We start from the raw sequence: 25374 nt of genomic DNA, 5'->3' as shown, positions 1-25374 counted from the left end.
ATTGCTGTTGTTTGCTTGATAGAGATAAGCAGGTCGTTTTGGGCGTCAGGCTGCGACACCTCATAGCCGTAAAGGTATGTCTGCCACTGTATATACAAACAGAGTTCTGTGTGCTCCCCATTGCTTCTTGAGACTTAAGACACACCAATAGCTACCGTCCTCAAGGGGTCTGACACTTCTACGGCCCCAGCGTCGCAGGCTAGTAGCACAACGACAGTTTTGACACATCATACCATCACGCCCAGACTTGGACTTGGGATGAACACCACCATTTTCAGCTTGCAGCTACAGGTGGTTTTGGCAGTGAATGGCGATACCCTCACCATTAGGTATTTACCTCACCACATCACCTTCCCCACTAAATCATGGGGTCTCTCAGGGGACACTTTTGTCCAACCTGCATCGGAATATTCCGATAGGGCTGCATATAATCAGGGGTCTTCCCACCCTGCCCCTTTCTATAACAAGGACTCCCCTTCCTCCTCCATCTCACCATCACCGTGTGGGCTACCCCAACGTTTTAAAAACAACAATTTTTTCTTTTTTACTCTGCCTGCTCTTCCATGCTATATACAAACAGCAACCTCAACTAACAAAACAACACATTCCCTATAATTACACTACCCACAACCACCGTCCCCCTCCCCCTCCCCCCTCCCCCCAGCCTCAACCTCAACCTCAACCCTCCCTGCGCTCCCTTCCTTTATAATAACCCTGCCAGGTCTGAGAGAATTGCTCTTGGGGCGGTGTACTTTTATCAACAAAATTAAACAAAACAAAAAAAAAAAAAAAAAAAAAAAAAGAAACGCCAATGCCAAAGCTAGCAACTAGTCGTCTCGCAACATGTGACCATTCTTATCTTTCATTCTCAATTTACAACAAAAATGCATAACAAAAAAACAAAAACAAACATTCAAAAGCTCACCCTTTTTTTAAGGGGGGGGAGACAGAAGAGAAGGCAATATACAGAATCATACATCCAAAGCCAAACTTGCTGCTGGTGCCAACTAAAAGAAAAAAGACAATGACAGTGAATTGATTAAAATCGAACTTTGCTTTCCTCCTCCTCAGAAACAACAACTATCGACAAAAAGCCAAAATTACAAAAGTTTCCTCAAACAACAACAACAACAACAACATCAACATCAACAACAACAATCTGGTACTGAGAGAAATATATAAAAAGGGGGAAGGGGTATCATTCTAGTTTTTGCTTTCTTTTTTTTCTCAGTGCGTGAATGGGTGTTTGTGTATGTAAACCATGTTGCTGATTGGTGTGTGTTTCATGCCAAAACTCGCGTTCCCATCCATCATTATCTACAACTCTCTCCTCCTCCATCTTGATTGACGACAACACAAACAATAGAAAATAAACAAAGGAAATAGGGGGTTATAATAATTTGAGCCACGTGGGCTTACAGACACGGACTGATGATGGTGCTGGTTTCTGAGGACGTGCTCATTCCTCATAAAATTCGGCATCGTCAAAGTCTTGCGCATCGGAGTCGTAGGCGTTGTCCCGCATCGGCGGTGTCACTGGTCCGGAAGAGACGGTGCGACGGGGCGGGGTGCTCAACACCGAGGGGAGAGCGGGGACAGCAGCTGCCGTCTCTAGTTGCGCTTGTTGCACGGCGGCAGAAGCTGGCCCGAGAGGTCGGTTGGCAAGGTCCTGGGCAGTGAAGCGGCGTCCGGTGCTCGAGAAAGCAGTCGGCTGCTTTACTGGAGGGGCGGTTGGCGTCTGTCTAAGACTGGAGGCAGGAGGTGTCAACAGACCCCCGAGGAAGCCGCTCGCAGTAGGGCCGTTCTTGGATGGTGTGGTGCTGCTGCCACTAGTCGACCCGGTGGGCGACTGTACACTGCTGGCAGCACCAAACGACGGATCTCTCGACCTGCGCCAGTTACCCCACGCGGCCGCCAAAGGACCAACAGCCTGGGCAACGCGGGGAGTGGCCGCTTCGCGAATGGTGGCGGCAATGTTGGGCAGGTTGATGGCAGAACCACCATTGAGTGCCCTTTCGCGTTCCTGCTCCTCCATTTGGAGGTTAGCCTTGAGACGGATCGCCGCATCCTTGACCGTGTTCTTGTCGTAATCTTCACGTCCGAGAGCAGCAATAATGTCCTGCAGATCCGAATGTCTGACGGCAAGAAGCTCACGGAGCCAGATGATCTCGTCGTCGCGCTTGGAAATCTTGGTCTCCGCTTCGGGATCAACCTTGGCAAGCTTCTGGTCAAGCTCCTCAATTCTCTGCTCACGCTCCTGGAGCTGCTCTTGCAAGACCATGATGGACTCGCGCAGAGCCTGGGGCGAAATCCTCTCTGGAACTCCCAATTCCCTGGCCGCGGAAGCGCCAACCTGGGCAGGTAATTCCGCACCACCAACAGACGACTTGGCAGCCTGAGCAGCAGCCCGTGCAGCCTCCTTGGCAATCTCAAGCTTCTCCTCGAGATGGGCGACCTTGTCTTGGAGGTGCTCGGACTTGGAGGTGGAGATGCTAAGACGCTCCAGCAGGTTCTGCTCAGTGCGGTGGGCATCTTCTCTGGTGTTACTGAGCTGGCGGTCGTAGCGTGCCTGCAGGTCCTCCACCTCGTTCTGATGTTTCTCAGCAAGGGCTTCAAGCTCGGTCTGCTTGGTGGTTTGAGCTTCCTCCAAGAGCATCTCAAGGCGCGCCTTGGAAGTGTCAGCATCCATCTTGACTTGGTCGAGCTGGCTTCTAAGTCTCGCCATCTGGTCCTCAAGCTCGTTGCGGGCAACGTTGACCTGGTGATTGGCAGCGTCGATTTCGCTCTGCATAGCATCGCGAGTGCGTTGAACCTCACGGGCAGCAGACTCCCTAGCCTCTTCAAATTCGGCCTGGTAGCGGAGGGCGCTCTGGTGCAACTTGTGATTCTCGGTGCGCATCTCGGCGAGAACATTTTCGAGTCTCTTACACTCAGCGACAGCGCGCATGCCCTGGCGCTCGCCCATTTCCAGCCTCTGGAGCTCAGTCTCAATGCGCTCGCGAGTTCGAGCCTCGGCCTGAAGTCTAGCCTCGAGAACCTCCTGCCGAGCGACAAGGCCTTGCTCCCGCTTGGCATGACGAGCATTCTCCTCAGCAATATCCTTTGCAGCCTTGGCCATGTCCTCCTGGAGAGAGAACAACTTGGTGCGATAGTTGTCACGGACACGCTCGTTCTCCTCGACCTGGGTGCCAAGGGTCTCAATGAGTTTGTGCAGCGCCTTATTTTCGTCAAGCGCCTGAGCAAGGTCCTTATCCCGTCTCTGAGCAATAGTAGCAATACGGGTAGCTTCACCCCGCCAGTGCAGAGTTTCCTTGCGCGCCTCGTTCATCTCGCTATCCTTAGTATCGACGAGTTCACGAAGACGAGTCTCCTCTTCTGAAGAGATGCGAAGCAACCGCTGGTTCTCTGCAAGACGATCTTCAGCAGCCCTTCTACCGTTGACTGCCTCCTCCACCTGATGCTCGGCGTGGTGCACACGCTCCTCGAGGTCGTTGATGCGCTGCCCCAAGGAGCTCTTGTTCATCATTTCAACATCAATCTTGGTAGCCGCATTCTCAAGCTCACGGCTAGCCCTGGCGGCACTATCCTCGGCCGCCCGTCTAGCGGCAGTTTCAGCTGCCAGCTTGGCATCGCTATCACGAAGACGCTGCTCCAAAGCCGCAAGCCGAGCGTGCAACTGGCTGATCTCATGATCCTTATCCACAGCCGCGGGCGGGATACGCCGTTCAATAACCTCCTCCACGATACTCCCAATGTCGGCCCTGACGTTGAGTTGTGTCTTCATCTCTTCCAAAACAGACAGGACACGAGAATTGTCCTCGCCCGCCAAAGAACGAGCCGATTCTGCTGGAATCTTTTGGTGAGCTGCGAGCGCCTCGGAAACGACCGCACGAATTTGCTGCATTCTGCGGTCCCGGCGGGGGCTCGCAGGGCGCCTGAGATGAGTCAACCCATCCTCTTCGTCGTCGCCATCTTCCGTATCCGACACACTGTGACGTGGCTGGGAAGAATGAAGGTGCTTTCCGCTGCGAGCAAGACCAGAGACAAGCTGCTCCAAAGGCTTGAGGCGAGCAGCAAGCAGTCCATCAACAAGATCGCTGACACGGCCGTCAAAGAACTTGACACGCGACTCAAGCTTCGTTTGTTCGTCCTCTGTGAAGGTGCCCTCCCAGTCGCTAGCAGGAAGGCTCTCGCTTCCATTGAGGCGCTGAACTGCACCCTCTGTATACTGCATTTGATCGTTGAACGGATCTTCAGGCTCGGCAGACAACGTCCTTGGGGAGTCGGCCATTTCATCGTACTGACGGCTGCTTGGCTTAGGGCTAGGAGCCTCGCTGCGGAGCAGAGGGGCGTCAAGTGGAACCTCCAATGACGTTCCCCGAGGAGCTGGGTCAGCATGGGCCCATTGGTTCTCGCTGTTATACGTCTTTTTCACACCCATATCCGGATTTTCGTTGAGTCGACGCATGATCTCATCCAGATCAGCCATGGTGGGTTCGGCAAGCATATCCCCAGCAGCCTCCTCCGCCGGAGCTGAGGGCAAGGGCTTGTCATCAAGTTCAGTAGACGAAGCAGGCATGGAAACTTGTTGCTGTGGTTGCTCGTTGCTCGGGGAGGGAGCGGTGGCAAACCGGGAGGCCGAGAGCCCGCTTTGCTTGGGTGGAGGCGGAGGTGGAGGGGAGGAGCGGGCATAACGGGACGCAGCCAACCCCTTAGGAGCTGGGGGTCGTTCCTTGTCGAGTGATCGGGTGGCAGCGGGACTCGGCACTTCGAGGTCCTCCTCTGGCTGCTCGATAGACTCGACGACTGTCTCAGCGGCATCTTGACTGAGTCCTGAATGTTCGTCGTTGGCAACGATAGGTGTAGCTTCAGGAGTGGTATCTTTATCGTCTTCCCACACAGGCACGCCAGGAACGAAGGCCTTGGCCGTGGCTGAAAGTGATTTCGTATGGCCAGCCTTGAAGCTTCCAGGCTCGAATGACGCGGCCTCGGCGAATGCCTGCATCTCAGTCGGCTTGTTGAACTCGAATGGCGCCCAAGGAACAGTCGCCTGGTCCGGTGAAGTTTCAGAGGGACTGATTGCAGCCTCGGTATCCGGTGTTGCTGAAATTACCATGGATGACTGCGCGGTGTCTTCCTGGCCGTTGTTGGACTCATCGAAGGACTTGTCCTCCACCGGTCCATCGTCTTCGGCAACCGTCTCTGGCTTGGCGACGACCGAGGTAGGGTCGCCTGTACGTTCCGCAAAGAGAGCAATATCATCATCGGGAGCAACCGAAGACCTGGCTCGTTTGCTGCGTGTCTCCTCGCCAGTGTACTGACCAGATGCCTTGCCACCCTCACGCTCCTCATCGGGCTGTTCATCCTCAGGCTTGGTGATAGGAACGGCCTGCGACTTCTTCGCGGGCTTGACAATGTCCGCGGCAGAAAGATCAATGCTTCCAAAGATGGAGCCAGGCTTGCTCGTGCCCTTCACGGAACCAGCAGTCACTCCGGGGATGCCGGTTGGGGTGAAGGCGGGAGCATCAGGTCTGAACTTGGGGCCTGAGCTTGAGAAGCTAAAGTCGCTCGATCCAGGCGAAAAGGGCGCAGCGTTGACATTAATCTTGGTAGGGCCAGGAGCTGGCACAGGAGCTGGAACGGGCGCTGGCAACGGAGCCGCCATACCAAACGCATTGGGAACGGTCTGCGGTAACCCTGCGTTGAAGACAGGGGTCGCGAACGAGGAGTTTGAGAAGGCAAACCCGTTATCTGAAGTGAACGAGTTCGCGGGGTTGAACTTGAACTCCGGAGCCTCAACATTGAGCTTCGAGAAAGAAGACTTGCTGCCGTGGCTTACGCGTGGCTGGTGATTGCCGTTAGCAGCCGGCCTTCCGGGCTCACTGTGTTGCCATGGGTTGCTGTCATTCGACAGCGTCCGCTGGTGGGCGATCTTGGCAAAATCAAAGTTCTGAACAGGAGTTCCCAGATTACTCGGATTGGTCTCGATCTCGGAATCTTCTGACAAGTGCGAACTAATGCCCTGCAGCGTGGGTCTGTAGCCACCCTCGACAGTTGCGTCGTCTTCGGTATAAAACTTCTGAGAGAGCGAGTGACCTCGGCTGTGCGGTCTAGGGTGGTGCAGAACAAGACCATCCGCTTGACTAAACTGGGGGGCTTGAGCCGCGAACTGCACAGATGGCAATGCAGGCATCTCTCCCTTATCGTTTTCGTTGTGGGGGCTGTAGTCTTCGTCATTGTCGAGCTGGGAGCGCATCTGCTCCTCGAGGTGATACTCAGCCTCGTCAATTTCCTTCTGCAAGCTATCACTAGCGTTGTGGTGCACAAAGCCGGCCTCGTGGGGCTTCGGTGCCTCTTCCTCTGCCGGCTCCTCGTCAATTTCGCATAGATCCTGCAGGCGCGGCGAGGCTCTGACTGGCACTTGGAACTGGTGAGGCAAGACAGGGAACTGTAGTGACTGATGCCGTTGGTGTCCAACAGGCCCGACAGGGCCCATCCCATCGGGAGAGAATGGGGAAGTAGGAGACATCATGGAGCTGAGGTTTGCGAGCGAGGGCGAACCAACACGGTGCCCGAGCATGACGGAGGGAGACCACCCATGTGGCGAAGGGATCGAGATAGACGCCCGGGGATTGAACTTGTTGAACGGCCCCGGTGATGCGCCGGCCGGGATACCTGGACTCTGGGCGGCAGAGGTGAAGAACGGCACGTTGAATGGGAAGCCGGGGACTGCTTGGTTGCTCGATGCGGAGGACGTTGGAATCGGTGGGGAGAATGGCAGGGGCGGATATTGCATCGACGTTTGCCGGCTCATCGTCGTAGCGGGGGAGATCGCTGGCGGCGGAGGGAGGCGAGGTTCTTCATCGCCAAACGAAACGCCCAGGGCGCGGAGTTTGGCCTCGTTGAGCTCGTCGACGTACTTCTTCCAGGCTGCAAGCGGTGAACAATGTTAGAAACAAAGCAGCAGTAAAGCGCACAATTCACATCCGAGAACATACCATTGAGATCGGGAAGGACTATTGGGTATTTGCCGCTCTGCCGCTCCCGTGCGACATCATCAAAGTCGGGCCAGGATCCCCTACTATGTGAATGCTCCGCAGTCCCAAGCTCTTGTGCATCCGATGCTAAATCGAATCCTTCGGTGTTGTACCCAAGCTCCTCCCAACTTCGAAGCATGCCCTTCACCTGGGTCTCGGTAAGGGGCATTGGAGGCCCGCCGGGCTGACCCCGTCGGTCGTTGCTCGGGAAGCATACCATGATGTTTTTACCCTTCCAAGGTACCTTTTTCCTGAATGCGCGGGGGGTCGCACTCAAAGACGCGCGCTTGACAGCCGCTCTTGACGGTGTTGATGGCGCCTTATGCTCTGTCTGCGTCACACTCGCCGATCCGTTGATTCCGTTCAGTTTCGGTGTGCCGGGCCTCTCAGGGAGGTTGAGACGCCCCTGAGTGGCCGACAACGAGTCAGTTGTGAATCCGCGGTTGCCCACGCTATCGGGCGTTGACCTCTCGTCGGAAGACACCATTTTGGCGGCCGGGGCTTCTTTTGCACGGTCCAGGTGGGATTGTCTCAACGTTTCGTTACTGGCCTGCTTTCTGCGGTCGAGGCCGGATGACAGCCACCGTCCGTTATCGGTCTCACGACTTCTTGGTCGTGGGGTTTCCAGGTTGATATCGTCGTATCCCAACCACGCAGCTTCCTCACCGGAAAATGAGCCGCTCAGTGAAGAGTTCTCACTATCGCCGGTTCCGTCACTGAACCAATGTCGTTTTTCCTGGTCACCTCCAGCAGCCGTGTGCTGACGTATCCAATCCTCTGTGATGCCGTGCGCAATGCGCCTGGCTCGGTTCGCAAGCACAGCTGCGGCCGCACTCAGGCCTGACTGCCGTGGGGGCTCTGGCTGCGGTTCTTCGATGAGCGGGGCGGGACGCAAGAAGGGGGTTTGTAGTTGAAGGCGGTGGATTGGTATGGGAGAGTCCCCAGAAAGGTCGCTGCTAGAGGTGCTGTCGGTTCGAAGGTTCGAGGGGTAGGGGGAACCCCAATCGGTGGCGCCAGGAGCCAAGCCTTCGTCCCTGCTATCCTCGTCTCCTGATCTCTCAGCGGCGGGCGGCGGAGTCCTCAAGAGACCACGGACTCGTTCAGGTAATCTAGGTACTGGCAGAGGCGGTAGTACGGGGGATGCCTCGCCGTCGGCAGTGGAAGCGCTCGAGAGGGCAGGGGACGATGCAATCGATGGTGGGTAGGCCTGCAACTTGGAGATCGGCTTGAGAGGGCCGCCCTGTGCCAGTGCACGAGGAGGAGTCTGCGGTGACAAATTTAAGGAAGACGTTTTTAGGAAACTGGGAGCGACAGCCAATGTTAGCCGAACATGTTGGTGGTGGCGGGGGGTGAGCTGGCTGCCGGGACATATGCGTGGGTGGCCCAGCGTGGTCGATGGTTGGACGGCAGCGATGGAATTGGGTTTAGGTGCGTTACTCACCAGGCCGAGAGCCAGCGCAGACGAGTTGAGCGTCGCCTGCTACTGGTCCTCGATTATTATCTAGGCGGGACGAGTATCGTCTCCGTAACAAGCCCAAAACTCCCACGTCGGATTTCCTGGGGAAACCTGGGAGGGGGCTAGGGGATACAGATGCAGCAACGGTCGGGCGGGCTGGACGCGACGACGCGTGTCCGACGTTGGCTGTCGGCAGGCGAAGTGAATATGGCCAAGGAAATAATTAAACTGAGGCTAAAGGAGCGACAAGAAAGGTAAACGGGCTCGATCCGCACAAACACATGGATGCGCAACAGGGCAGGCTGGCGATGGACTCGACTCGGCAGCTTGCAGCTGTAAAAGGGACGCGAGAATGACCGTGTGGCTGGCTCGAGATGGGGATGGGGAGCGGAGGTGGAGGGACCGGGTTAGGACGAGGAGAGGGTGTCGTGGGCCGACTAGCAATTATTTTTTCGGACTGGGAACACCTGCTTTAATGAGCCGGGCCTTGTCGCGCTCCACTGCTGGACGAAGCAGGCCAATCCGTAATTTCGGTGCTGTTGGCTGGATGACACCTGAAGAAGCAAACAGGGGCTGATCGTAAGGGTTCTTGATGCTAAAGAAATCATAGGCAAAAAGCGACAACTTGGAGAACCTTCTCCAGGTTTTGCAACGGCGGCTGGTTTTTTACCTCGTCAACTTCCAGCTTACCAGCGCTCTAGAACTTTACCTGGCTCGCCCCGGAAAGTTAAAGGTTCAGAAAACAGCCAAAACAGCACGGAAAGCGTGCCATCAACACGACAACCGACTGACTGGCCACGACATTGTGCATAGGCCCCGCGCGCATGGTTTCCCTTGGCACTAAGCAGGCCGGCGGGATCCACATTGGAACTCCCACGGAAGCCCATTGCATCACATCTTCAACTCACCATTCAAAATGCCGGCAGATGAAATGATTATGCTCCCCGTACTCCGTACAATCAGCAATGTCTCGGTCCGTTCCGAAGATCGCGGGGGGTTGGTTATCGGCAGCCAGGCCGGCCGAAGCAGCCAAACTTCCCGAAACAATGGGTTGTTTGATGGGACCCGGCCGTACGTTTGGCAGTCCCGCCACTTCTGTATGTTTTGACGGTGATGCATACGGTGATGCATACGGTGATGCATACGGTGATGCATATCGGACAGCGAACTCGTGCAGCAACGGTAGGGATAGCCATCTCGCCTCATGGAATGGAATTCAGATGAGCAAAACCCAGGCCTTCGTGGCATCTTCATAAACACCCTACAACCAGTAATACCATTGATGTACAAAAAGGCGGAAAACCGCCTCCCACGCCTGATTCCGTGCCCAATGGCGAGTTGTCTGAAACAGCAGTGCTCCAGGTTGCCCAATCCCGGCCTCCTCGTCACTTACACCAACCATTGCCTGCCCGGTTCCCTTGCTGTAAATACCCACAAAAGAAAAAACATCAGTCTCCCACGCCTCCCGAACTCCCAGGCCTAAACATCACAGAAGAAATCAAAATTCTCATCCGAACTAACCAGCACCGACTCGGGCGGCGCCTGTTCCTCCTGTCCCTGATCCTGCCCTTGATCCTGTCCCTGATCCTGCCCTTGATCCTGCCCCTGATCCTGCCCCTGATCCTGCCCCCGATTCGGATCCTGCCTCTGTCCTCCATCATCACCACGACCGCCCCCTTGCTGCGGCGGTGGCTGCTGCTGCTGCTGCTCACCCGCGGCGCCATCAAAAGATCTGTTGGCTGCCGAAAGCGCCGCACTCTTGCATTGTTCTATTCATATGTCAGCCCTATCTAGGTATGCTATCCCTCTCCAGTGTAAGTGTGAAGTAAGCAAAACTCACCCATCTGCCTGTCACACTCCCCCACCGTCAACTCCCCGTCCCTCTGGCCCCCCTCATTCGCAATCTTGGCACAGGCATTCTTCTGGTTGTCACAAGCCCTGTTGCTCGCCGTCGCAAAATCGGGAAAGGTATCCCCGTCGACAGCAAACGGTCTGTCAGGATCACCCGAGTTGGTAATAGCAGGCGCCGTAGCCCCCCCCAGGGCGGAGGTAAAAACCTGGAGGTTTGCCGCCTGTCGGGGTATCAACACGGGGAGGGTGCTCGTCAGGTTCTGGAGTTGCTCAACGTTGAACCTTCGGACCGCGGCGTGGAGGGCGAGGTTGTCGATCTTGACATTGCGGCTGTCGATTCTTTGGTGGGTGTACCGAGGGTTGTGGATGACGCCGCCGTGTCCGTCCGAGACGAGGATGGTGGCGGAGGTGGTGGTGATACCTAGGGCAAAAACTGAAAAGGAGAGATAACGCATTTTGACAGAAAAGGGGTATCAAAGAAAGGCCGTTGATCAAACCAAAAACAAAATGCTATTCAGAAATGAAGAACTAGACCACCTACCATCACCTGGATGGACGAACTGACAATATCAAAAAGAGAGGACGAAGTGAACCCTTCAAAATACACAACAACAACATCAAAAACCCCAGGTTTCGATGGTAAAAGACGAGCCTCAAAAGATATTAAACCTAACCACTACAGCATGTCTACCCCGCGCTGTCAAACCCCAACCCAATCCCCGTTTCTGCGCATGGAGCTATTCCCACAGAAAAAGTCACCCTGAAACCTGTCTGAGACAACCATGATTTACCACGAGGCTCGAGCACCACCCGTCAATCAAGAACTTTTCCCCCGAGAAGAACATGCACGTGATCTCCCATGACGCAAAGCTCTTGAATGAAGTTGGAGAGAAATGCCCCTTGCATCACCAATGCCGTCATCGCCCCCGGAATTTGCGCCGGCGCCGGCTTCAAGCTCCTGAATCGATACCAAACCAAATCCCAGGATCAGATGAGAGTGACATCTGCCATTCAGACAAAAGTTCGCACACTAGTTCTCAACCGACAATTTCTGGCATTTCAAAAGTGTGAATGGAGCGGGGAGTCATAAGCTCCTCTTTCGGTTTCACTTCGTCCATCTCTTCATCTCAAAAAGCTTCGAGAACCGAGATTTTCATATTTTTCACTAGTGTAGATGGTAGGAAGGTAGATAGTCGATATTGGTATTAAACGGTAACTTCTCTTTCTCAACGCCATGTCGTTAGTTTTTGAGGATGGGGAATAAACAAAGATAATAATGTAAAAGGAGAGTAACGAATAAACAACCCTCCCTCAGCCACACGCCGAGGATAAATTCCCAATCTATGCTGACCAGAACCAACCACCCGATAGAGAGAAAAAAAGGCAAAATGCTTCTTGTGATGAGCTCCTGAGCGAAACAACACATTGTCTAGTCCTCCACCATGATACACATTGGGTTTCCTTTCAAGCGGCGAGGACGAGAAAACAACCGTCCTTGTCCACTGAGCATGCAAAGTAGTGATGATGTTGTAGTTGTTGCAACCGTTAACAAAAAAAAAAAAAAAAAAAAACTCCGGGAGGCTTCCCATAAATGGCAGAATTATCGACAGGTAAGAAAATGGCCGTGAGAAGAGCACGTTAGAAATTCGATGCCGTGTTGACATGTGTCGGCGCGTGGTAGCTCTCGAGTGTGCTCTGGAAGGGAGTGCGTGTGCTGGTCGATCCAATCGTGTCTGGCTTCTCGCCAACTGCGCTGTAATCGTCCATCAAGGTGTCTTGCTCCTCCTGCTGCTTCTTCTTGCCCCAAATCCTCCAGGCAACAAAACCCAGACCAGCCAAAACAACAGCGCCGCCGACACCGACCACCACGCCGATCACCGTGTCGCGCGTCGTTGTGGACATACCCGTGTCGCCGCCATTACCGCCACCTCCGTTTGGCAGTGGTACCGAGGTCGAGGTAGTCACAACTTCATCGATGACCGTCGTTTCCTGACCATCGGGATTAGTAGTCACGATGGTTCTGGTGATGGTCTGGACGTGGGTGGTGGGCTCATCGCTTGCGTCGGGGTCTGGCGGGGCGGTGGTCGACGATGTGGAGGAGGAAGAGACGGGGTTGCCTGGCCGAGGGCTTGTCGTCGTCGTGGTGCTGGAAGTGACCGAAATGGAAGTTTCCTCAGGAGGCGGCGGGGTTGATGATGTGACGGGTGGTGGTGGTGTTGTTGAGCTAGTGCTTGGTGTTGTCACTGGGGCATCTGACGTCGATGGCGCCGGTGGTTCGTCGGCAGGGTCAGAGGCAGAGTTGGGCGGCGCATCGCCGCCATCGTCTTGTCTTCGCTGGAGAGCTCTTTCATGTCGGGCGAGTCTTGGGCTCACAAACGTAGCTTCGGCGACAGAGGCGGCCGACAGCCCCAAAACGAATAGTTGAAGGGCTTTTCTGATATGCATCGTGGCTGGCTGAGTCCGTGACAGTCAGACACCTAGTCTCTGTTTTTTTACCAAAATTAAAAACCGCTTCTGCTAAAATATGGTCGGTCTCCCAGCGATGTTGTGTCCTTTCGAAATTGGTCTCGTGCGAGGTGACTGGTTTCGAATGAGATGGCCAAGGCGCGACGGGAACCGTTACAAAGCCGTCTAATGTGGGCGAAATGAAAGGCCCGTGTGACCCAGTTATCCGGATATCTCGACAAAGCTTTGTAGGAGCGGCGTGCGTACGTGCCGAATTAGAAATAACGTGGTAAAACGTGGTAGAAACGAGCGTGGGTGAAAACGAAAGGGGAAAGCGAATGAATTTGAGAGTGGAAGAGGACGGGAAAAGTTGTGAGTGGCACCTTGTTCAGCAGGTTGCACAGAGAGCCCAGAGTCCCGCAAAGTGATGACAGGGGCTGCTTCTTCGGGAGGCGGGCCTCCTTTCGTTCTTCGTATCACCCCCCCACTGGACCCATCAACACAACCTCACATCAGCAACCAACGAGAAACGGCAATCAGATCAGGTGACGGTAATCGGAAAGAAGCGTTCATTTTCAAAGCCTCAACAACAGCACAGATCCTAACAACGTCCTCTCCTCTTGTGCAGCAAGAGAGTCTGTTACGATGCAGCTTTGCGATATTCGTCCATCGTATTGGTTCAATGTGGCGCCCTTCAAGCCAGCCCAGCCGCCGCGAGCCACTTCCGCAGCACATGATTGGCCGGGGCCGTTTCTTCAGGGGAACAGCCGACCTCGCACAGCCACTGAACCTGACCATTCGCCAGAGCCCCAACAAATTTGCTGCGATGCCATACCCATACATCGGCCATGCAGACTGTACCACAAGAAAACTGCTGTGAGACTATCTAAAGGGGCAAAAGAAAGACTTCTCCGCCGTTTTACTAGCGCTTGTTTGCCATCTGCAAGAGAATTGCACAGAACAAGAAACTGCCGAGCGAGCGCCGTTAGAGATTCGCCGTCCAGTGCCGGGCATCCCATCTGATCCACCAAAAATAACTGTCCAGTTCGCTAGCTAGTGGCTAGTTTGACAGGGCGACGGGGCATGACTGACCACCACCGGTGCTGTCGTTTATGCGGGGGAATCAAGACCGGGGACTCGACCCTACAGACCCTTGGCCGCATGAAGCTGCGTTTGCTGTTTTCCTATGACGATCACCTCGCGCCTTGGAATGGCGAGCTGGGATCGACCGTGGTGTTTTGGTGCTTGCTGGTCGTTGTTTTCAGGGTCGTCGTGGTACCAGGGCTTTCCTGGTCTCGGATGCCACGGTCTGCCGTCATCCCATCTACCCCTCTTGGCAGTTTGGACGAAAACCAGTTCACGTCCGTCACTCGACAACACCTCTGCAATATCGAACCCCAGAATGGAGCCCTATGGCGCAAGCGGCGTTTTCTGCAATTTCTTATCTCGAAAAGTCTCTCCGACCTTGGTTTTGAGTCTCATGAGATTGTTTGGGGTGAGAGACAATGTCACATCACTGATCGTATGCCGACATGCACACGTTCTGCCATCTGCTGGGCCCTGGGCCAGTGACGTCTGTTTGTGCTGAGCTGTTCTTGCGTTGGACGATGTAACCTATCTCTCTGCCCGTGACCATGTGAGATGGCTCGCACGACACAGGATAGGCGAGACATATATGAGCTTCTCTCCAGACAAATGCCCAGAAGGTTCGAGGGATTTAAGAAAATACACTCAACCAGCAGCGACTTTCCTCAAGAGGCGATAGAGAACTATATCCAAGCGCCAGAGCTGGGATACACATAAGGACTTGTTACCTACAGCACAGGGTGTTCTCTTCCTGTCTTCTGTAGTCCAAAGCATGTCGACTTCTCCGGGAACCAATATAAAACTCCGAGACTGCTACAACTACTTGATAGTCGCCCATAATACAGGTCACATCGGAACGTCTATTCTAAGTCAAAGTTGAGTTGGTGTTGAAGCATCACACCCAAGCTGCCGTTGAGGTAAATACGGCGTGAACAAGACCTCGACTCGAAGTCAGAACATACATCAATTTTAGGGTGTCAGGTGAACATCCCGATAGCTTGCATCTGCAGCAAGACAACCATGCGACAAAACATTCTATATTTGCAAAATATCCTCGATCTCGAAGTCCCGTTTCGAGGTGTCTTGTAGGCATAGGATTCGCGTGTCGCCTTAGTGATTGGCTACCGCGAATCTCATCCAAACTGCCAAATTCTGGAGAGTATGCCTCCCAACCAATGCCCATCATCGTATGGGGATTTTACGGAGATTTATCGCGAAGGGTGATAAGGTAAACAGATCACAAGGTATTGGGTCTTCAAAACTAGAGTAGCCAAGTACATACAGGCAACGCAAGGCGTCTGATCAAGAACTAAATCCCGAACAATGTTTTTCATTTGGTTGATATGCAACTAAACAGATACAGTATTGAGAAAACGGAGCAGTCTGCGGCAAGTTCATCGACTAGGTATCCAACATATAGATACCTCGAGACGGATTTGCTCAACGATGCTTTCCTTGAAGTTCAACAAAGGCATGTCTGAACAATGGACTTGATTGTATCGTTTTTCCGTCTGTGCGATGTTAAAGGCAAGCCTAAAGTACCTGACCGGCAAAGGCCTTTCATGACGGCAATGCGGAAGTTGGTTGGGACGAAGTCGAACAGATAGCTGGAGCTATAGCCACTGTATTCCAAGTAGTCCAACATGGAAGAGAACATCAAGTCGGATGACAATTCAGAGAGACAGAAAACCTCAAAGAAAAGTCGAAGCTATAGACAAAAGAGAAAATAAAATACCCCCCAAAAAAAGAGAATCACCGGCCTCCTGGTGGTCCAAGCATGGCTCAGGCTTCAGGTCTTGAGGAAGGTGCTCCAAGGTCTATACATATATCAAGAGGAGTAAGAGGATCTGGCTGCTGTTCGATATCGTGGTGCCGATCTTCTAGAGAGAGAGTCTCTTCCCGCTAGGCATGGACGTCTTTCCGTCAAAGAAAGCATTACGCGGCCACCTGACTAACAACGCTTCCAGCGGCTGTGATAGCTTCGCTTGTCATCTAGAGAACAGGGCCACAGACGAAATTCTGCAGGCCAACACTATGAAATCCGGACTACCTTACTCAGTTTTATTCGAGTCTTTTACATTGGGCATTCTGCGTTCTGGCATCGGGGCACCCGGTGCTGGCTTTTCCCTCCTTTTTCTTATCCTCATAGATTCGGACTAAACGAGTTGAGGATTTAGGGTGACTGCCAGCATGTGTCCTCGACCTCCTCATGTCTATCATTGCTACCAGCTCAACAGCACCAGGAAACATGACGTTTGTACACCGAAAGCTCTGTCACATTTCCGTTGTGCTCGGACGGGGACCGAGGCATACTCCAGGGTCGAGAACTTTTGCGGTCTCGGCCTTGAAGAGACATCTCCGGTTCGTCCGTTTTGTCAGGTGCTTTAAAATGTCGGGGACTTGTGTCTTTTTACTGGGGGACTGCGCACAAGTGGCCATTGGCCAGCTGTCAAAAAAAAAAAAAAAAAAAAAAAAAGGTGGTGTCAAAACAGCATCGCGGTCAGAGTCTGGAGATTTCAGCACGCTTCGCTACCGGTTTACCCGGAAGAGAAAGAGGCTATTTTCAGCACATCCTTCCAGCAGGCTCGCTTGGCGGGTTTACGGCGCTTTCAATGACAGCCTTAATTGCGGTTTTATTATCAAATCTGTGCAACGTGAAGTCTTGCGCCAGGGCCGAGATGGCATGATGATGGGGGGGCAGAAGGAATGCAGGGGCGTTCACACTTTCGGGACGGGTAGCCCGGTGGTGATGGGAGGTGGCTGCAGGATTTGTTCGGCGGCTGCACCGGACGCGCTCTCCGTCTCTGAGGGGTTCCACAAAATTACGGGCTGCAGCTGGAGAAGCCACCAACGTTTGACGGCCGGGTACCTGACATGGAAATGCCATCTTCCCTCACCCATCATCGGGTGTTTGAACCGCGATCCTGAGATGTCGATGCCCCCGACTGGAGGTTTCCTTTTATTTTTGACGGTATCATGGTATGGTCGAGTTGATATCAGGTTAAAACAGGATCCGGTCTGTGCTCGCCAAGATGGTCAAGCTCTCTCGGTTCTTCAGTGGTGGACTCCACGCGCGAGGCTCCCAGGCTGGCCGCGGCGATCGGCGCAGAGCCTCACTTACTAAGGAACCCCAAAAACCACCAGAAGAGTCAGAGACAGGTATCAAAGATCGAATGGTGCAAGATGCCAGGAGTCTCTTGATCGTCAGGCACCGCAGCGTGGGTTTCTGAGAAGACAGGAATTTCGGCATCCTTCAGTCCCCTCCCTCATATTACTCCCAAATAGTCTTTTGCTCAGTGACCAACGAGGGTTTTTCCAGACCGGCGCTAACACGTCGAGTCAGCCCGGTAAGGAGCACAAGGCCCTCGCAGCAGCACACCCAAGGAATTCCATCTGCTTTTGGCATGGTGTTGCGCTCAAACCGGGGTCACGGCTGCTGTCCCCGCACATCTGCAGAACCCAACATCTTCTTGGCAGGGGCTCCTGCTGTTTTGGGGCAAGAACTTGCCGGTGAAGAGCAGGTATACAATATGCCCGCATGTTGGGGGCAACAGGTATGGAGATGATCATCTGGGGAGTTCAAGAGGGACAGAGCATGGTGGACGACTGGAAGCTAATAATGTTGACACAGGATCATCCTGCTCTTCTCATCCGTCAACGATGGTGACCAGGCTCTGAGGGCATAATTATGGCTCTCCAGTATTGTATCACCGCACCGAGGGCAGGCGTCCACGATGTATCTCTGACAGCGCGCGCCTGGGATCGGGGTAGGGTTGCCATGCATGTGCTCATTTCCCACCCACACACTATTCCTTGCACCCGTCCTCACACGCGGAGGCCGACCCGGACAACTGGCTGAGAGCGCCAGATCTGAACCGAGCGTTGGGTGACGGAAGGTTGATGCAGAAGGAATCCCACGATCCTGGAGCCATGCCGAGTTGGGAAGCAGGAGGCATCAAAAAGGGCGCAGGTTCTCGCCCTTCACGTCTCTTGGTCCTCTCCAAGTCAACTCTCGACGGCGGCGTGCTCTTTCAGCCGTGCAAACATCTTGTTTGCGTCCTTTCGTTGTGCTATCGCAGCACCGTCCACTCATTACTACTACGGTCACCGTTGACCAGACGCTCTTTTTGTTTACACACATACCCCGTGTTATTAATATTCCATCAACCTCCATAATGTTCACCAAGACTCTCGTCGTTGCCGCCCTGGCCGCGGCTCCCGCTTTTGCTGCTCCCGAAGTCAATGTCTACTGGGGTCAGACCGCCGGCTCAAGGCTTTCCACCTTCTGTGATGCTTCTGGATTCGACTATGTTACCGTTGGTTTCCTCAACAAGTCCCCCTCCCAGGACCCCTCGGGAGCCAACTGGCCGGGTACCAACTTTGGAAGCCACTGCGATGGAGTGTACTACAAGTACAACGGTGCCAACACCAACGTCCAGTCCGACTGCGGAAAGATCGCTGCCGACATCAGATACTGCCAAAAGAAGGGCAAGAAGGTCCTTCTCTCCATTGGTGGAGAGTGGAAGACGACCGCCAACTACGACCTCAGCAGCGAAGCCGAAGGACGTCGCTTTGCCTTGTTCGTGTGGCAAGCCTTCGGTCCTCGCATCGCCGGCTCCACCGTCCCAAGACCGTTTGATGATTACTACCTCAATGCCGAAGAGGGCGAGGAGAACTTCGTCTTTGATGGGTTTGACTTCGATATCGAGAAGAGCTACGGTAAGCTTAACCTTGACTGCTCATGATAACGCCGTGATTGGCTAACAGTTTCATGAAGACGCAAACCAGTCAATGGGCTATATCGCCATGATTAGCCGTCTGCGCCAGTTCATGGCGACACCACAACTCAACCCAAACGACCGCCAGTTCCTGATTACCGCCGCTCCCGAATGCCCTCTGGATGATCCGTATTACAAGATGAAGCACATCATCAAGAACAGCAAGTTTGACATTTTGTTCGTCCAGTTTTACAACAACCCAGGATGCCATGGCGTCACCAACAACAACTTTGACACTTGGGCCTTACATCTCCAATCGACCGCCAGCAGTGGTGCAAAGATTTTCATTGGATTGCCTGGAAGTACCAATGCTGTTCAAAACGGTGAGGCGAGTGGCTACCTCACGCCCACCAACCTCCGAACTGTCATCAACAAGTTCAAGGACAGCGCTGCATTTGGTGGTGTCATGATCTATGATGCCACCTATGGCGCGAGCAACATCGTTTCAGGCTCCAGCCCAGCTGGATTGAACTACTACCAGTATGCTCGAAGCCTTTTGGGTGGCTACACCCACACCGTCACGCCCCCGGCTCCCACACCGACCGCTTGCGTGCGTGAGTATAGTGTCAAGTCTGGTGACTACTGCTATCAGATTGCTGCCCGTGCCGGTATTGATCTCAGCGATCTCAATGCCTTCAATCCTGGTCTCAACTGCAACATCCTCGGACTTGGGCAGAAACTTTGCATCAAGCGTGGTATCCCCAAGCCTACCAGCTCCAGCTCCACCATCTTGAGCACCACTTCTTCCACCACTGTGAGCAGCACCACTGTCAGCACTACCGTCTCCTCCACCGAGACCAGCACTACTACCGTCTCCTCTACCGAGACCAGCGCCACCTCTACCGAGTCCAGCACCATCTCTACCGAGTCTGCCACTGAGCCTGCCACTGCCAGCGAGACCGTCACCGAGACTGAGACCATCACTGCCAACGAGCCTGACATCACCACCACAACCGTTGAAACCTCTGCTGAGCCTACTGGCATCACCTACACTGAGGATTTTACCAGTACTGAGACTGAGAGTGTGACCGTGACCGATATCATCCCGACCACCACAAGCACCATCTCTACCGAGTCCAGCACCGCTGAGTCTGCCACCGAGTCTGTCACTGAGTCCGCCACCGAGTCTGTCACCGAGTCCGCCACTGTCACCGAGACTGAGACCATTACCACCAGCCCTACTCTCACCGAGTCTGCCACTGCCACCGAGACTGCCAGCGAGACTGAGAGCTATTGCGAGGATGACGAGACCACCACCAGCGAGACTACCACTGCCACCGAGACTGCGAGTGGAACAGAGACCGTCACTGCGACCGAGTCTGCTACCGAGTCTGCTACTACCAGCGAAGCCGAGACCATCACCGCCAGTGCTACTCTGACCGCTAGCGAGACTGAGGTTACTACTGTTAGCGAGACTGCCACTGAAACTGAAAGCTACTGCGAGGATGATGAGACCACCGAGACTGCCACTGCAACCGCTAGCGAGACCGAGTCTGCTGTTGTCAGTGGGACTGAGACCGCCACCGCCAGCGAGACTGAGGCCGTCACTGAGACCGCCACCGCCAGCGAAACTGAGTCTGCTGTTGTCAGTGTGACTGAGACCGCCACCGCCAGCGAGACTGAGGCCGTCACTGAGACCGCCACCGCCAGCGAAACTGAGTCTGCTGTTGTCAGTGTGACTGAGACCGCTACCGCCAGCGAGACTGAGGCCGTCACCGAGACCGCTACCGCCAGCGAGACCGAATCTGTCATCGAGACCGCTACCGCCAGCGAAACTGAGGCCGTCACTGAGACCGTCACTGCCAGCGAGACCGAGTCTGCGACTGAGACCGTCACTGCCAGCGAAACCGGGTCTGTTATTGCCAGCGAGACCACCACTGACGGCCCCGTCATCACACCCTCAGAGAGCTTCACCACCTCCACCATCTACTCCACCACCACCTTCACCGTGACCTCGTGCGAGCCCTCTGTCACCTCCTGCCCCGGCCGCGTCGTGACCAAGACCATCGCCATCGGCACAACCGTCTGCCCCGTCACCACGACCGACGCTCCCGTCATCACCTCTTCCTCCTCCCTGCCCGCGGGTTACACCACCTCAACCATCTACTCCACCAAGACCCTCACCCTCACCTCGTGTGCTCCCACCGTGACGAACTGCCCGGCGGGTAGCACCACCACTGTCGTCGTCCCAATCGGAACAACTGTCTGCCCTATCTCCGAGGCGGAGGCCACTTCCACTCCTGTCCCCGCTGTTCCAGGCATGGAGACTAGCTCCAAGCCAGCAATCAAGGTGATTACTGATGTCCCTGCTGAGGAGGAGACGACGACCTCCACCACGACCTTCGTCCAGCAGTTGACTACTATCATCACTGTGCCCAAGCCTGATGTCACTGCTACTTCCAAGCCTGCCGGTGGTGACGAGGGAGTTGTTATCAAGCCTACGCCCTCGGGTGGATTCCCTTACAGCAGTGGGTATGTCAAGCCTATTGCCTCAGCTACGCAGCAGCCTGTGACTGCTGGGGCGGGGAGGAATGGGGTTGTTTTGGGAGGTGTTATTGCTGCTGCCCTTGTCTTGGCTTTTTAAGGGGTGAAATGGGGGGGTTTCTTTTGTTGAACGGTAGCTTGCATGAATCTAATGTTTTTTCGTTCACTCCACGTTGTATTTATGTAGGCTTTGGGGTGAGTGGTTGCGGATGTTCGAGGGGTAGGATAGCATGAGTTGATTAGATGGAGGTTGTTCAAACCCGTTTTTTGCTGTGGTTGTTGACTTTGCCGTTTTGGTTGTGTCAATGCATCGGAATGTCTACATTTGCTCAAAACCTTCCACGAAGGCTGACTGTATACCAGAATTGACTGATTCCCTCTCCAAGATCCAAGTTGGTCACCCAGCCAAAAGAACGAAGCAAGGGATACCTAGGTGGTATCACTTTCTAGGCCTCTGGAAGAATGATGAGGTTCGCGAACCAGGCATATTCCCATCTACAACCCCCATCATCATAACATGGCCTGCCCTCCCTCTCATGCCGTACATGTTGCATCACATAAAAAGGTGTTCATGTCGTGCTCCACTCTTCTCTCGGTGAACAGAAAACTTGAAAGACATTCGACGGCATCTTCCAGCCAATGACATGGTCATGATCCCCACACTGGCTGCTGATGGCCGACTGTTGTGCAACACTTTTGAAAGGTTTTTTTTCCCTCTCTTTTCTTTTTGTTCCTAGAAAATGGGACACGGCACACGTGGTCGGGTTGGACGACTAATGGTGGTGGCGTTATTTCACTGCGGGTGTGTCAGCGTGTACACCGACGGATATCGGCTCGGTTGATGGGTGTGTGGCTTGGGGGGTCCTGGGTTTGGGGGATTGGTTTCTCTCCGATTTCCTGGGAGATCGAAGATGGATTACAAAGCCAGGCATATGTTGTGATTTGGAAGAGTTGATCGAGAAGATTGAGGCTTTGAAGGCTTCGATGGAGGTTTTCGGGTGGTCATGGGGTTAGTACGAACCTGATCCGATGAGTGATCTGATGTTTTCATGACTGACTAGGGCATACGATGCATAAACAGTGGTGGCTGCACTGTTAGCAGGCCTTGGTTTTCTTGTCCGCAATGTGCCTCCCCGAAAGAAGGAGTGGGGGGGTTGGGAATGCAAAGCTGAAAGGCCACTCGATTGCATGTTGGCGGTCTAGTGATTTGTCACATCAAAAAAGCAAGGAAAATAGGGGGGTGCTATTGGAAATGGGGTTGGCGGCCGGTTTCATTTACTCGTTTGGGAACCCGGGGGAGTGGTAAGCCGGCCAAAAGAAAGTTTGCCTGTTGCCCCCCTAGCTGAATGAACTGTCGGTCAGGAAAGCGGGAACTTTTGACCAAATGCCTGTCTGGGGGATAAGAGGCCAACAGATATCGACGGAGATGGACACGGCTGGGGTGGCGGTTGGTGATCGGCTCTCTGGCAGATGGCAGATGTTGACTGCTAAGGTGGTACCTCAGCCACCCACACCGGCAGGCTGCCCTCCCCCGCGTTCCCATGATGGAAATATTGGGCCTCTGGCATATCTTTTCAGCTTTTGACTGAAGCTTCCATGCTATCTGATGGGCTTCCATGCGTGCTGTGACACCCAACTCCACGTGTTCTGGATTCTTATATTCCGCGGCTGGGCAAAGGCAGAGAGTGGCAGACCCCGTTGTCGCTGAAGGCGCCGGGCACTACTTTAGTGCTACGTGCTAGAAGGCTTCCCTCCAACCCACTCTGGCGGGCTGGGTGCCAAGCAGGGCCGCGCGCCAAGCTGAGTAGTGCTGAGGTACCCACAACCGAAAGCTAACTAGAGCTGCAGGAATGTCTCATCCTCGCGCATGGTCTAGAGCACAATCCGATTTCCATCACGTCCAAAAGCCAGGGGGCTAGGCGCCGCCAGCGAGGTTTCCAGCTTGTCTTTCTTTTTCCTGCACAGCTGCTGCACACGCTTGTGACAACACCTCCACCTACAATCTAGATTCCCACGGATGCGGATTCCCACTCGCTCACGGTCCTGCCGTGGTTTACACACACGTACGAACCCTCGTCCTGTCCATCTTGCCGTCCGCGTCATCCTACCTCGCTCGCAACATATCCTCTCGATCATCTCTCTCTGAGATTCCCTGGGTTCGCCTTGTCTTCTTCCAAACTTCCCAATGCCCTCTTTCACGAGGTCATTACTTCACGATGGCCACGATCGAGCCAAGGTTAATACACCTCCTCAACAACTCACAAATCCCCGATCTTCCTCCGATCCAAAGCCTGCCCCTGGATGGCTCGGTCGAACAGTCGCAATCACTGTCGTTGCCCCCGCTCGAATCAGATGTTAGCCAGCGAGGCGATCGCAATGGTCCAAACCAGATACTGCCGATTTCGACCGTCAGTAACAACAACACGCAACTGCCAGGGATCGGCTCGTTGACCGAAGACCCTTCCTCTCTCGACAATCCAAATCAACTGACGGCATTGGCCCGCCCCCTTCATTTCCTTCTTGGCGAACCGGAGCCGGCTGCCCTTTCCCCCTTTTCACTGCGCAGGATCGTCGACGATGTTCAAGAGGCTCAGGATGATGGCTCTTACAAGAAGAGGCATCGCGCACTTACAACCAAGGACGACTTTGTCCAACTACCCCAGCCCCTGAAAAAGCAGAAATCAGCACAACTTGTTCAACGGGGCGTAGTGCCTCCCATCATTGCCGGTCTCCATCACCCCCCACCAAATGCCGCTGTCTTCCCACCGATCACTTCGAACCCTTATCATCATGGCGAACCGCCAAACATGGGCCTCTTCGGCGGCGTTGAAGAAAGATCTCTTCCTTTACACCTTCAGCAACACCGCGCCCAACCGCTACCCCAACCGCTACCCCAACCGATATCGCAGCCGCAGCCGCAGCCGCAGCCGCAGCCGCAAACTCCCTCGGAACTAGCCAAGCTCATTGAACTGAGGGCGAAGAGGCGGGCGATAAAACCGAGGAAAAAGTGGACGGATGAAGAGACGAATAATCTTCTGCTTGGCGTGAGCAAGCACGGCGTCGGGAAGTGGACAAATATCTTGGAGGATTCGGAGTTCAAATTCAACGGCCGGTCCGCGGGAGATCTCAAAGACCGATTCAGAACATGCTGCCCTGATGAGTTGCGAGGGCAGCTGGTCAAAAAGCGCTCCAAGAATGGGAATGCCCCGACCCCGACGTCTGAGCCAAATCCGCCAAGTGACACTTCGAGACCCAAGAATGGCCTGCACCTCGACGATATCTTGAGTGGCGAACGACCAGGCGTCGTGGCTGCCGAACCAGATCAGCAATCATCGTCAGCACAGCCAGACTCGGACCCGCCACCCAAAATAAGGAAGAGCAGGGCTCACAGAAAAAAAATGGAGGACCTGGTCGAGCTTGGAATTTGCGGCCCTTTCAAGAAATCACACCGTCGGGAACGACGGCCGTTCACCGATGAGGATGACAGGCAGATTCTTCACGGTCTCGAACAATATGGGCCATCGTGGACCAAGATCCAGCGGGATACAAACTACAACTTCTCCAGTCGACAGCCTACCGATCTCCGTGACAGAGTCAGAAACAAGTATCCAGATGTCTACAATCAGATCGAAAAGGGCACTCTCCAGATTGCAGATGCCAGCCGCAGGAACAACTTGCTGGAGCCATCAGTCAACACAACCATCGAGAAGTCGCTAGCTTCTGCCAGTACAAATCCGTTAGAGCCACAGCTGAACCGATCTGGGTCTAAGGAAGAGATGGCGCGATGGACAACAGCCTCGAGCTACTACGAGTCCACGGACTCTTTGCCCGGTCTCACTGGTGTTTTTGATATGAATAATGAGACCGGAGGATCGGGAATCAATATTGGGCGGCTGCTACTGGATGACCCCCAGGCGGTCGGCGACCAGATGAGGCATGATGGCACGTCTAGCAGTGCCTCGCCAGCAGCGGATCCTCGCATACCACAGAACAGATCAGCTGGGTACGAGGTTGGTTGCTAGCCGTGGGACCAGAACTCTCACCACGTGTGTATCACATTTTTTTCATTTCCGGAGTCTTTCGTCCGGTGTTTGGGGGGATTGCTGTGCTTGAAATAGATTGAGATATACATACCTGTCGTTACCAGACACCTGAAAGCTTCTGTTTACTTTTTTTTTCTTTTGTTTTTTTTTGGTTTGTTTGCTTTTTTTGTTTGTTTGCTTTTTTTGTTTGTTTG

At 54.1% G+C, this 25374-nt stretch overlaps 5 protein-coding genes across 5 annotated transcripts; 2 read left to right on the top strand and 3 right to left on the bottom strand.

Annotated features, from left to right (window-relative positions):
• Positions 1–1459: 1459 nt before the first annotated feature.
• On the bottom strand, positions 1460–7524 carry QC761_119980 (uncharacterized protein; the record flags this gene model as incomplete). Its single annotated transcript, XM_062875279.1, has 2 exons — positions 1460–6930; positions 6999–7524. The coding sequence occupies 2 exons, from the start codon at positions 7522–7524 to the stop codon at positions 1460–1462; spliced, it is 5997 nt and encodes a 1998-aa protein (XP_062738525.1).
• A 2141-nt stretch (positions 7525–9665) lies between these two features.
• Positions 9666–10984, bottom strand: QC761_119970 (uncharacterized protein). The gene is made up of 2 exons (XM_062875278.1): positions 10334–10984; positions 9666–10262 (listed from the first exon to the last, which is right to left on the bottom strand). Exons 1-2 carry the CDS (start codon positions 10797–10799, stop codon positions 9973–9975), a joined length of 756 nt encoding a protein of 251 aa, XP_062738524.1. The 5' UTR covers positions 10800–10984; the 3' UTR covers positions 9666–9972.
• A 998-nt stretch (positions 10985–11982) lies between these two features.
• QC761_119960 (uncharacterized protein) lies at positions 11983–12789 on the bottom strand (the record flags this gene model as incomplete). Its single annotated transcript, XM_062875277.1, has 1 exon — positions 11983–12789. The coding sequence occupies one exon, from the start codon at positions 12787–12789 to the stop codon at positions 11983–11985; it is 807 nt and encodes a 268-aa protein (XP_062738523.1).
• Positions 12790–18050: 5261 nt separating this feature from the next.
• On the top strand, positions 18051–21237 carry CHT2_1 (Chitinase 2; the record flags this gene model as incomplete). The annotated part of the gene is made up of 2 exons (XM_062875276.1): positions 18051–18594; positions 18653–21237. The coding sequence occupies 2 exons, from the start codon at positions 18051–18053 to the stop codon at positions 21235–21237; spliced, it is 3129 nt and encodes a 1042-aa protein (XP_062738522.1).
• A 2116-nt stretch (positions 21238–23353) lies between these two features.
• Positions 23354–25159, top strand: QC761_119940 (uncharacterized protein; the record flags this gene model as incomplete). Its single annotated transcript, XM_062875275.1, has 2 exons — positions 23354–24034; positions 24065–25159. The coding sequence occupies 2 exons, from the start codon at positions 23354–23356 to the stop codon at positions 25157–25159; spliced, it is 1776 nt and encodes a 591-aa protein (XP_062738521.1).
• Between the last annotated feature and the right edge of the window lie 215 nt (positions 25160–25374).

This window comes from Podospora bellae-mahoneyi (assembly GCF_035222275.1).
Source record: "Podospora bellae-mahoneyi strain CBS 112042 chromosome 1 map unlocalized CBS112042p_1, whole genome shotgun sequence".
Taxonomy (NCBI): Eukaryota; Fungi; Ascomycota; class Sordariomycetes; order Sordariales; family Podosporaceae; genus Podospora; species Podospora bellae-mahoneyi.
The sequence above is the reverse complement of the archived record's forward strand: the minus strand, read 5'-3'. Positions and strand labels throughout refer to the sequence as shown.

Coding starts and splice junctions, on each gene's coding strand:
- QC761_119970 (XM_062875278.1), bottom strand. CDS start 10,799: ATGCGTTATCTCTCCTTTTCAGTTTTTGCCCTAGGTATCACCACCACC. Junction 10,263..10,333: donor GGAGTGTGACAGGCAGATGG/GTGAGTTTTGCT, acceptor ACATATGAATAG/AACAATGCAAGAGTGCGGCG.